We start from the raw sequence: 13,051 nt of genomic DNA, 5'->3' as shown, positions 1-13,051 counted from the left end.
TGATGCTGTGTAGTAATGGATCCAAATGAGCAAGCATTTTCCCGAACACCGCCATTGTTCCTCCTATGGACGTGCTCAGCCTGACGCCAACCGGAGAACGTTGGGAGATGAGGGATGTCCCTGTCCAGAGGGCAGCTATAGTAAACTCGTGGCCAGTGAGAAGACCAGTTGAGCCGTCGCCAGTCAACACAGTCACTGACATGCGGAGCATTACAGACCCATGGCACCCATTCAGCACCGAGAAAGCCGGTCCATCTTAGGGAGCATGCGTCGTGCTCGATCACCTTCCAATGATCCGCGAAGGGATATCCAAAGCGCGTCCTGCAGTTCAGGTAAGAGAAATCAGCCATTCGATCCGTGGTGTGTAAAAGCTTCTTTATCCTGGGTTCCCATTGTCTGTCACTGAGAGTGTGCGATCAATTTGATTGCAATGAATTACACAGGATTCTGCTTTCAAACGTTTTTTTTCGCTCGTATTTTTGATCGTGAAATCCTCGCAACATCAAAAAATCCTGAATAAATCGAAGAAAAATCACATGATAATTAATATGCGTTAAACATTTAGGATGAGTGGAAATCGAGAAAATGTAAATCGTGTAAAAACAGAATCCAGTGTACTTTAAATTTTCTATCTTTGATCAAATTGCTTTGAATCCCATGCAGAAGATCGTCTTTGTGATACTGAACCTAACTTTAAATTTTGTTATTTCTGATATTAGTCTTATTAATTCCTATTATCTATGCCTTATTGATCTTGTGTTTCTATGTGTTCACTGTTCACTGGTTGATCTAACCAGAAATTAAATTTCTCTCAATTAAACGCCACAAACGCTACAGTTGACTCCATGTCAGATGAGTGGGATATGTTAGCCATCATCCTTAACACCATCACACGCAACCCAGTCAGTCATCTGCCAACTATTTAAGCAGTGTCATTCAAGAGTTTCATTCATTCAGTTTTCATACATTATACAGTCCACACCAAGAAGAAAATATAGCAGCTTAAGTCAAAACAACCCGCCTTTCAATCCATCGGAGGAAGCCAGCAACAGCCTTTATGAAGGCTTGCGTTAATTAAGCCATAATTTTCCGTCGAGCTACCGGTCGTGCCCAGCGTTCCTTCAACCGAAGGTTCTGGCCATTACCCGGCATCCTTCACCCCAAGTAACATTTCAAATTTTAATCCGCTCTAAGAATGGTATTCAAGATAATCATAAGTTGTCAATAAATCATAAGATCTACTAATAAAACCAGCTTTTATAAAACAACCTTTTGATGACTATTGACTACTATAAGAGTATGATAAGGCCAAGTGGCCCTCTCTAGATAACCACTATAAGCCTATTATAAGAGTAAATAGATACCCTTTTTAAACCACCCGCAAAAAAAGGGAATTTGGCTGCGGCAGCTGTCAAAAATGTGCTTTGAAAAAAGAGAAATAGATTTGCAGAAAAATAACAACCAATAAATGCCAATAAGTGCCATAAATCCGTTATAAGAATTAAATCAATCCAACAAGCATTGGAAATGTTACTTGAGGCCCGAAAGATTTCGCTGCCCAGCCCATTTCGTGCCCATACATTGGTATAAAATTGAAAATCAGATAAAGTTTATTAAAAATCGTGCTAAAAGTCCATCATATAAAACATTTCGATATTCTGCCGCTGAAATAAACTACAGTCGACTCTCTACATCTCGATGTTGTATATCTCGATATCTCTCCTTATGTCGATGGTTTTCTCAGTCCCTTCAAGTTGTTCAAGTTTTTAGGCTACTAGACCATCTTTGAACAATAACAAACATATCAACAATAGGAAACGATATTTGTTTTGTGTCGTTTTTCATAGCAACGAGCTTTTTTGGATCTAGTACCCATTTCAATTTTCCTTTCATGTCTTCAATATCGAGATGTGGAGAGGCGACTGTATAATTATAATTATTGTTGCTGTTGCTGTCGTTGAAAGTCGTTCGTTTTTGGCGCTCGCGAATTGTTTGATTTTTATTAATTAATCGTATTTATTCGATAAAGTACGTGTTATAGATCAACTGAGCTTACCCAATTCCATTAGTATATGAATTCTGGAGCTGTCTTCAATTACAAAGCTAATAAATCGCATCAACAAACAAACAAAATAATTCTGCCTGAGCTACATCTAAAGTTTGCACATGCATATTGAACAACAGCTCATCTGAAATCAATCGTCACTGCTGGTGCTACAATAGGAACCGATCGTAATTGGGCTTTTATTCGTGAACAATTATCTGCTTTATCTGGCTACTGGAATAGTGGAATATTCCTAGATCACGATGCGAGAGTGCAAAAAATGTCAAACTGACTGCAAGGATGATGAAACCGTTATTGTGTGTGAGGGTTTTTGCGATGGAATTCAACGCTTTCACGCAAAATGTTTTGGCCTTACGGATGATGAAGGAGATGTTTGTCTGCATCGCAACGTATTCTGGATGTGTAACGATTGTCGTGATTTGCTCGAAAACGTCCGATTCCGGCAGACTGTGCATGCTGCTAGATCCCAAAACCGCATAATCGAAACGGAGGTATGCAAATTGAAGGCTGAGTTAACGAAAATGAACGATGCAATGAATAGGCTGATTGCTATAACTTTTCCTCTCACGCCTAACAATGTGTCTAACGAAAGAGCTTCTACTCCTACTGTATCTAAGCCGATTGATTTGCCTCAAGATATTTCATATAGTCCATCTAATGGTAGTAAACCACCGTTGTCTTCGACCAAGAAAGCTTCCTCTTCAGTTGATATGAGTGATAAAACGGTTAAACTATATCTGTCCAATATTGCCACTGATGTTACGGAAGATGAAGTTGCACGCATGATATCAGACTCCATGGGAATAACGGATATTATCAGTATAAAATGCTTGAAACCAGCCTGGAGAGATGTAAACACTCTGGACTTCATATCGTTCAAAGTCGAAGTAGCCGAATTACATCGTTCAAGTGTACTACGCTTCTAAATGGCCTAAAGGAATTCGATGCCGGGAGTTCAGGGACATCACAAATTCGACGTGGAGACCTAGCCGCTTAATGAATGATAGTTAGATTTTGCATAAATTGTCATTATTCAAAATTTGATGGTGTAATATCTGTTGTTATTCCATTGTGATTTGATTTAATGTTGGTAAATTATTTTTAGTGTTTTTGTCAAGTGTTAATTATTTATATATTTTTTTCAATAAGACGTCCAAATGTCAGTTGAAGTTAGGCCGTTATAAATATTTAATTAACATTTTGTCCTACTGGTCTCTGAAGGGTCAAGGGGGGATAATAAAAAATAAATATTAAAATGAAAAAAATAAAAAAAAACTCCTCGGATTTGTTAAAGAACGATTTGAAAATCCTCAAAATTATCCGAATTTTATTTTGTTGCCCCCTCAAAATATTAATTTTTGGTTAAAAAATCCGAGGAGGGGGGGGGGAGGGACAAAATAGTTTTTAAATATTTGTATCGGCCTTATTATAATAATTGCCCTAGCAAAGCAAAGACGGCTTTAGTGTCTTAGCTGTGAGGATTTTCACGTGTATTATTGCCTCATGCAACAGTTAAACAATGTGGCTAGCTGGTGCAATCATTGTAGAGAATCTCAACCATATTGATAATATTACCATTTCCAAAAAGTGGTGATATTTTGTTGCCGGCAAAACGCCTTTTAGCTGGCAGCTCTTTGGGAACAACCACCCGTCGGCCAATCAGCATTCTGCACAGTGGCTAAATTCGTGTTTTTAGCGCGTTTATTTAATAGTTCCTTTATTATGCCATTTAGCGTAATGGTGTCTTCGAGAAATTTTATCAGTAAGTTATTGCGTTTCTGTGGAGGTATTCAGCTTACTGATCAACACATAAGGTTTGATTCTTCATAAAAGTTGTAGCAAAAGTTCTTCTGAAAAACTTTGTCGAAGACACCAAGTTCGTAATTGCGTTACTTTTGAAGATTTTTTACGTTGACAATCCCTTAAAAAAGTTTTTTTCATCATATACTTTTCCTTTTTATTTCTACATTTTTGAATGTTCTAGAAAGTTTTTGATAATATGAAAATACGCCGTTTGGTAGCTTTAAACTTTAAAAATAAAAAGTGGTAACAATTTTATTGGAATTTCTAATCATTTTCGATTTAATTTCTACTTGTCAACGGGAAAATTGTGGCAGTCAATCTCATACGCATAAAAAAGTACAAGTGATGAACTTCAAATTATTACCTGAACTGTAGAATTGTAAGCAAATGTAAAGGGGGATTTATCATACACACTTAGTTTTTATTTCTGCAGCTCGGCAAAAATCCGCACAGGCGTGCGCCAGCAAAATAAAAAACTGATAATTCAGCAGAAATGACGTTTATTAGCTGATTTCCGGCAAAATATCAAAATAATTTTGACAGAAATCTCAGCAAAAAACATGATTGCTGGGGCACGGCTGTGCGAATCTCGGTAAAATTTGACCATTTTGCTGAGATCCCGGTAAAAAAAATTAAGTGTGTAAGGCTGTGCTGTAACCGACAGTAAAAATGCCGACTGGCATTCAGAAAAAGTAAAACGCGTGTTGCTTGTTCGTTTGCTCAAAACTCAATGACAGTTTATTCTCTCTATTACTATTTAACTTCATATCAATGACAATCAATCGTGGTAGACAGTTCGTGAAATGTTCTTAAGGTAAAACATACACTTAAGGTAAAACTCTAACAGCTTTCCTCCCCTTAACAGAAACCGTGTCCTAACATACATGGAGTTTAACACAAATGGTTAGTAATGTTAGTCACATGGGTCCTCATAGGTCAAACCGTTTTGGTGGCCTCCTAATTCTTGTGGATCTACGGGGTGTTTCATTTTTATCTTGGGCCAATTTGTCTACAATCTGGGTTCTTACAGTCGCTTCGCTCGGAACCTTTTTGACAATCACTCTCGAAGATGCGTTATTCTCTTCCAGGATTGGCTCTGGGGAACTATTGGCAGAATGGTAATCAGTTATTCGCTGAGGTGCGACCTCACGTTGTTGAATACCGTTATTGCCAGCTAAAGTAGGATGACTGGAGTAAAGTGTCGCAGTATCTCGATGAGGTTTGTTGAACAACTCGTGCCAGGTGTCGGTTTCGGTGTCTTGCTTCAATGGTCCCGCTCTTATTTGATCCACGTGCCGCTTCCAGATTCGACCATCATCCAACTCGATCATATAGTGAAGCTTCCCCATCCGTTCATTCACCATGCCGAATTGCCACTTAGAAGATCCTAGGAAGTCTTGTGCTGCTACTCTTTCATTCACCTCGAAACATCGCACATTCTCTTCACCCCTGCGAGTTGAATCATCTGAAACACTAGCAGGAACCAGCAAGTCTAGCCTGGATTTCATCTGTCTCCCATACACCAACATTGACGGCGACTTTCCAGTTGCTGGGTGTACTGTTCGCCGATACGCCATCAATACTTTATGGAGCTCGAACTGGACGTCCTTCTTATCGCATTTCAGTGCCTTCAACTTATCTTTAAAGGTCTGAACGAACCGTTCAGCTAGGCCGTTCGTGGCTGGGTGGTATGGAGCTCCCATTTTGTGCGTGATGTTATTGTGTGCCATGAAAACCTTGAATTGATCTGAGGTAAACTGGACCCCTCGATCACTAACGATGATCGACGGAACACCATAGGTCACAAAATATTCTCGCAGACGTTCGATGGTTGTTTCGGTTGTCATGTCGGGGATGATTTTGACCTCCGGCCACTTTGTAAAAGCATCTACAATCACAAAAAAGTGCAGCCCTAGAAACGGACCTGCAAAATCAATGTGTATACGCTGAAACGGCTCCGTAGCTTGTTCCCAATAGTGCGGTGTAGTTTTAACAGGATTCTTACGTATTCTGGCACATTCTATGCAGTCCCTTGACAGTTGCTCAATATCGCGGTCGATGGTCTCCCACCAGCAATACGAACGAGCTAAAGATTTCATTCTGGATACCCCAAAGTGTCCCGTGTGCAACTCTTCCAGTACTTGGCGTCGCAGCTTAGGAGGAATGTAGATTCGAAGACCTCTCACCACACAACCTTTATGATGCGAAATTTCGCCTTGGTCGATGCCGAATCTGTCACACCCTGCTACGCTTCTTCCTATTTTAAGGCCTTGTAACAACACTTTCACTTTGGAATCTTCCTTGGTACATTCCGCGAGATGCTCAGCTGTAACGGGTAAGGTTTCGATTTGGTTGATGACGACGAGATCCACTTCTTCAATTCGGTGTTGGTTATTCGTATCTTGGATCGGTAGTCGAGACATAGCGTCCGCATTTGCATTCTCCTTTGAAGATCGGAACCGTATCTCATAATCGAACGATTCGAGGAAGACAGCATAGTGCTGCATCCGCAAAGCACTCAGAGTTGGAAGTCCCTTATGAGGTGCCAAGATTTGAGAAACGGCCTTGTTGTCAGTTACGAGAGTAAATTTGCGTCCATAGAGGTATTGGTAAAACTTTTTTACTCCGAAAATAATTGCATACGCTTCCTTGTCGACTTGTATGTAATTCTGTTGCGATCTGTTGAGAGTTTGAGATGCATAGAGAATCGGCTTTTCAGTTTTATCTGGATATACATGACTTAGTACCGCTCCAACGCCATAGGGCGAGGCGTCGGTTGCCAAAACGAGTGGAAGCTTCGGGTCGTAATGTACCAAGACTCTATCCGACTGCATCTCGTTTTTGACCCACACAAATGCCTTCTCGCAATCATCGTCCCACTTGAAAATTACATTGTCCTTCAAAAGGTTGTTAATAGGGTAAATGCGACTGCTTAAATTCTTCATAAATCTGCCGTAATAGTTGATAAGACCCACAAACGCTCTAACTTGTTCACGATTGCGTGGTCTCGGCATTTCCTGTATAGCATCTACTTTGTTTTTCATTTTCCGTATACCCTCTTTGTCCACAACGAATCCACAATATTCGATGCAGTCTGCAAAGAATTCACACTTTGCCACGTTCAGCCGCATACCATGTTCCTCCAGTCGCTGTAGAACTATCTTCAGTCGCCGCAAGTGTTCCTCCTCAGTCGGACCAGTCACCTTGATGTCGTCTAGGAAGACTGAGACTCCTGGAATGTCGGCCAGCAGCTGAGAAATTTCTCGCTGTAAAATCGCCGGCGCCGAAGATACACCGTACATTAGACGTGTTGGTTGATAGAGTCCAAGATGGGTGTTCAAAGTAAGGGATTCTCGGTCTTCTTCTCGGACTTCCATTTGAAGGTAAGCTTGCGCCAGATCTAACTTCGTGAATTTTTTTCCACCGGCCATATTCGAAAACAGCTCGTCAATGGTCGGCAAGGGGTGTTCGTCTACCAGAAGGCATTTATTTACCGTCACCTTGTAGTCACCGCACAATCGTACTCGACCCGCAGACTTCATGACTGGCACTACAGGGGTCGCCCAGGCACTATTCTTCACCTTCTTTAGTATTCCGCTATCCACCATGCTTTTTATTTCACGCTCCACAGTCTCACGAATGGCAAACGGAATAGTACGCGCTTTCATGAAGACCGGTTTACTGTTAGGTTTGAAGTGTAATGCAGCTTTCACGCCTCGTATTGTACCCACTGATGAATCAAAAACTCGAGGGAATTCTTCAATCAGGTTCCCCACGGCACCAGACAAGTGTTTACCTGGCATACTGTCAGCAATAGCTCCCACGACTGACGCTGGATTCCGAATAATCTCATTCCAGTCGACTTTCAGCTCCCGCATCCACTCACGACCCAGCAAAGGATGACGTCCTGTTTTCACAATAAACAACCGCATCAGATTCAGACAGTTGTCGTGCTCAACTTCCGCCTTCACGTAACCGCACACTTCTATTTTGTTTCCGCAGTAGCTTATCAACTCCACGTCAGTTTTACACAATGGCAATTCATTTCAAATACAGTTTCTTGTCATCAAGGCTCATGAGCGAAACAGGAGAACCACAATCTACCTCGAATTTTACGATCCTTTTGTTTACATTTAATGGTAGAATAACATTCGACAAAGATTTAGATTTTCAACCCTGCAAATCTCCAGAGTGAGAACTTCATCTACCTCTGATTCCTCAAATTCTTCCCTCTTCTCGTCAGTATTACTTCCCTCATTAATTTGGTTTGTATGCATTTTCTTTCTTGATTTCAATCGTTTGTAATCTTTAGTCGGTATCGACTGTTCCCCCATCGATCGGAATTTGAGGCACACCCGCTGAAGATGCCCTAACTTTTTGCAAAAATTGCAGACTGTATCTTTATGTCTACAAACACTCGCCAAGTGGGCCTCACTTCCACATCGATAACATTTCTTTTTAGTATTGTTAGTTACCTGCGATGATCGATTATCCGTGTAGTTAACTTCCTGTAGTCGCTTCTCGAAAATCTCTGCACCCTCTCCTGACGCCTCCATCGATAGGGAGATCTCCAAAGCTTTCTCAAATGTAAGGTGCTTCTCCTCGATAAGTCGTGATCGAATCCGTTTCGACCGTAAGCCGAAGACCAACTGGTTTCGTAGCTCCTTCGACAGGTAGTCATCGAACTTGCAAAATTTTGCGTTGCGCTGCAGCTCCGTAACAAATTCCTTAACAGACTCTCCTTCCTTCTGTGTACGGGTGCGGAATTTCCAAACCTCCACCATCTCCAGCGGTTCGGGATCGAAAAATGCACCCAGCGTATCAACAATCTCGGCGTAAGTTTTTGTCTCTGGCTCCACCGGTCCCAAATGGTCACATAGCAAGAGATAGTCCTTATGGCGATTTTGTGGCACATTGAACTTCCGAAAACTTCCTTCAAGGCGCTTCACCCATCTCGCCCATTTGCTCTTCTCTTTCTCAAACGGTTCCATTGAGAAATTTGAGGCAACCGGGGCCGCATCCTCTTCGTCCGACATCTTGTTCTTGAATCGCGAATCTACTCAGAACACACACTAACGTCCCTTTCAGCGTTGGCAGCACGTTATCCGTACAAATACACCGTAGCAGTAATCTAACCACACACACAATGTAACTTTTCGTGTATGGGTTTGCATGTACTCGTCACTTTCGTCGTCTTCCGGAAGCGTCTTGTTTTTCTTTTACACTACCGTGCCACCGGTGGAATGTTTCTTTGGAATCCACTTCTTCGGTAATTACGCGATCCAATCTAAACTTACTGTCGTTCCGTACCGACTCCTTCGTTCCCGGCGCAGGTTACTTCCGTTTTCGTCGCCAAACTGCTGTAACCGACAGTAAAAATGCCGACTGGCATTCAGAAAAAGTAAAACGCGTGTTGCTTGTTCGTTTGCTCAAAACTCAATGACAGTTTATTCTCTCTATTACTATTTAACTTCATATCAATGACAATCAATCGTGGTAGACAGTTCGTGAAATGTTCTTAAGGTAAAACATACACTTAAGGTAAAACTCTAACAGGCTGAATACCTTCAAAGAAGCACGTCGACTTACTGATAAAATGTCTCGAAGATGCCATTACGCTAAATCACATAATAAAGGTACTATTAAATAAACGCGTTAATACACTATTTTAGCAACTTTGTTGTGGTGTGGAAAGTGCGTGGAGACGCGCACGTGGAGTCCCACAAGGGACTAACAAAATGTTAAATGTTTCATCAAAATGTGAAAAAATTCGATTTTCCCTACTTTCCTATCGATTATTTTAACACTTTTTCCGCCTAACCTACATAATTTTTGGTCTAGTTGTTACGAACATCTCAAACACGGTAAATTGATTATAAAACTTTATTATTGGTGTGAAGGGAGAGGAAGAAGTTTCAGGCTATGAAGAAGAGATCCAATTAGGCACAGAAGTAGAAACCTTGCGATAATGTTACATCTTATTCTCTAAAAGTTTGAAGCGAATCTGACTTTTTTGTTTGACTCAATTTGAATTTGTCAACTTTGCGGATTTAATTAGTAGTGGAATGCAATAAGAGTGGAATTTGATGAAAAAGTACTAAAAAGTGATAGGTGCATATATTCCACTAAACTAGTTCAATAAATTACTTTCATTTCACTTCAAATTTACGTCAAGACCAGTACATCGAATTATACGCCGACGCCGAGGGAAGGATCTAATTACGGTCACTAAGGTGTGTATCGTTGACTTCATTTGCTCGATTACGTTGGTTTGCACATCTCCATTATTACTAATTATTTTTTGTGCTATTATTTTTAGTTCGTGACCGGTATAACTGTTTCTTTAGCTCACTTCCTTCTTTTAATATAGGAAGTATACCGGAAATGATTCTTTCTCGTTACCTAATATTGTTTGTACTGACGATAAGAGTGAAGGAACAGATAATTGTTTCCTATATCCCAACGGGATCACATCGACCAAAAAGACAAAGCTATAAAAATGATGATAATAATAACGCTAGTTTTATAACAATAAAGTTTTATTTGTATTTGTTACAATTTTAGCGAAAATTAAAGATTCTGTTTCTTTGTTCTTACAACATTACATTGGCTGTCTCATTTTCTGCATCCCCTATAGGTATGAGATTTGTTTTCCTTTGTATGTTATCCTTTTGGGCAGCTAACACTGCCAGCGCTTCATTGGACAAAGAAACATTTTGGTTGGGAATTACGTGCTGATGGTCAGCAGGTGCGAAAGTAATTGTCTGCGATGATTGCTTCGCTCCGGGTTACAGCAAAGTGGAAGATAATGCGATTCCTTGGGATTGGTTTGCGCTCCCAGTCATGCTCTCAACATGTCAGTGGGCACGACGTCAGAAAGGACGTACTCATTTAGTGGCGGATGATGATTATATGGGATGGACATTATATTTGGATGTCAGTGTTGAGCTTGTTCGTGATTCACGCTATAGTACCAAATTTACTGAGCTATGAGATATTTGTTTCCATAGACATTAAAGGGATAGAATGTAACGAATTCTACGAACTTTATTGAAAACATTCAAACATAATATATCTAGTCTCAAGTTTCGCTCATAATCGCTATGTAAAGTTAATCTGAAATCGTTCTCCGGCGTTCACATCTGACTAAAATTATTGCTGACAGTAATATGAATCCCTTACACAGAAGGTAATCGCTCGGAATCAGAAACATAAATTATATCTCCAGCATTCCATCACATTTCATACACATTATACTTCTTGCCACACATTGCACGGTTAGAGCATCATAAATGAAAATAGTTTACATTTGGCTTGGCATTGTTACTCGGACAACAATGTGCGCAAGCAAGCGGAATGATAATGAAGGGGAAAACTTCTTGCGAAACGCATAGTTTTATCCTCGGGAATGAAGAGATTTGCAGAGCAACATCATTTCTACCATTTTGTGGTTGTGATCTCGAAGCGACTAACTTCAATTTATTTCACACAAGGCTAGATTGGAGGTGGTGATTCATGGCATATTATGAGTTCAGTATGAGATGCGGGATTGATTCCTCCCGGTCGGGGTTGTACGGAGAAATTAACAGTAAGCTGTATGTACTTTACATAATGTGATAAACAAAAAGTGGACGTGTTTAGGCTGAATTAGAGGAAAGGGTTCAATAAGCGCTAGCGAAGCGAAAATTGCTATTATTTTGCAAATGTAACAAATAGGTGTCATGCGTACGATAGTTATGGGGTCTCTTACAGAAAAAGTTACCACGCGTCCGCTTTATTTTTCATATGGGCAATGCGTGGGCGGTGGTGAAAGTGGGGTCTCACAAAGGAGCTAATCCCACGAAAGCGCTTTTTTATAACCGTAAAATGCAACAATTTTATCAGAACTAAGTGACAAAAAAGGATTTTTAATCAGTAAAATCGGGCGAGAAATAAGGAGCGCGCAGAAAATTAGACATAATCTGAGCATTTGGATGTCAAAGTGCTGGTGGTAGATTCCAGAAGTGGAAGTTGTAGATGAAACTTTGGAAGGATGTTCGTGCAAGGAGGTGGATACCACGGGGATGGTCCAGTTTGGCAAATGGTTCCACTTCTCGTATGTGGGCCGACAAGAGCTGGAGTTGTTCTAACTGCGTTACAGTGACGTAGGTCCAGCGAACTAAGGCGGCTTTGGGAAAGGAGCTGCCACACAACGACAAAATGTTTCGCAAGTCAACGAGAAGCCAGCCAATCGGTAACAATGGAACAAGTACGCGCATCATTCTAGTGATTCCTTCATCAAATGAAGAAAGAAATCTGCCTCTCTGTATCAAAATCTCATCAATAGTAAAAACCGGCGATCATTATGTTTAAACCAATCAGTAGATGTAGCTGTGTGGGAATTTCTTGGCAGGAACAGTCGGAGAGCAGATCTTCTGGTTGTGAACGCCGCGAAAGCATTGTCAGAGCATTCTATTTCGTTGTCACAAAAGTTATCGGTAAAACTTACAAAGCTAGGGCTGATGCAAATAAATGAGGAAAGCGAATTTCTGAATCAGGAAGAAGGGTGTAAAGCGGATAAGCATCTCAATTACCTGGATGATGAAATCGTTAACGATATGCTTGTGAGTGTGAACACCGAAGAACAAGTTTTCCAGTTGGCCAAGGACGTACGATACGTCAACCAACCAGTTTGCTATCTTCGATTCTCTCAAGTACCTCGATACGATGTTTTTTGGATCGAGGTTTTGCAAGATCGATTAAACTGTTAACTCGAGTGATCCAGTTGGAGGTTGCGCAGTCTTTCAGCACGATCTCTTGTATCATTGCCTTCCGGAAGTTCATAGCCCATTGTGGCTCCTCCTAACGAGTCTACATTAATCAAAGCACAAACTTCGTGAGCGCCACTAGGGAGTGTGGCCGGGAGCGGCTGTTCCACTCTGTTAAAAGAACCTAGTAGTATTGTGTTAGTCGTTAAAGACCATCCGACGAAGTAATCCTGATTCTTCTGATTGAGGTTGAGAACACTGCAAACTAGCGATCCTTATCTCACGTACCTACATATATGACGAATCGGCCACCACCGTTGCACCGAAACCTTTTTACTAGGATCGTCCGACGGATCGAACTCGACGACAGCTGTAGAGCACTCAGGGAGAACTGGCTAAAATCCCAAATTGTGACAAACCATCAGCCGAAAATGGA

At 40.9% G+C, this 13,051-nt stretch overlaps 2 protein-coding genes across 2 annotated transcripts in view; both read right to left on the bottom strand.

The window, feature by feature from the left end:
• Nucleotides 1-13,051, bottom strand: part of LOC134224389 (neuroglobin-like) — a 141,373-nt gene that overhangs the window by 20,735 nt on the left and 107,587 nt on the right. The window lies entirely within an intron of this gene.
• LOC134224388 (uncharacterized) lies at nt 403-8,661 on the bottom strand. The gene is made up of 2 exons (XM_062703708.1): nt 8,344-8,661; nt 403-512 (listed from the first exon to the last, which is right to left on the bottom strand). The coding sequence occupies exons 1-2, from the start codon at nt 8,650-8,652 to the stop codon at nt 417-419; spliced, it is 405 nt and encodes a 134-aa protein (XP_062559692.1). The 5' UTR covers nt 8,653-8,661; the 3' UTR covers nt 403-416.

The sequence above is a fragment of the Armigeres subalbatus genome, chromosome 3 (genome assembly GCF_024139115.2).
Source record: "Armigeres subalbatus isolate Guangzhou_Male chromosome 3, GZ_Asu_2, whole genome shotgun sequence".
Taxonomy (NCBI): domain Eukaryota; kingdom Metazoa; phylum Arthropoda; class Insecta; order Diptera; family Culicidae; genus Armigeres; species Armigeres subalbatus.
This window is presented reverse-complemented; position numbering and strand designations above follow the sequence as displayed.

Coding starts and splice junctions, on each gene's coding strand:
- LOC134224388 (XM_062703708.1), bottom strand. CDS start 8,652: ATGGTGGAGGTTTGGAAATTCCGCACCCGTACACAGAAGGAAGGAGAG. Junction 513..8,343: donor CGGATAATCGATCATCGCAG/GTAACTAACAAT, acceptor CGATTTATTCAG/GATTTTTTGATGTTGCGAGG.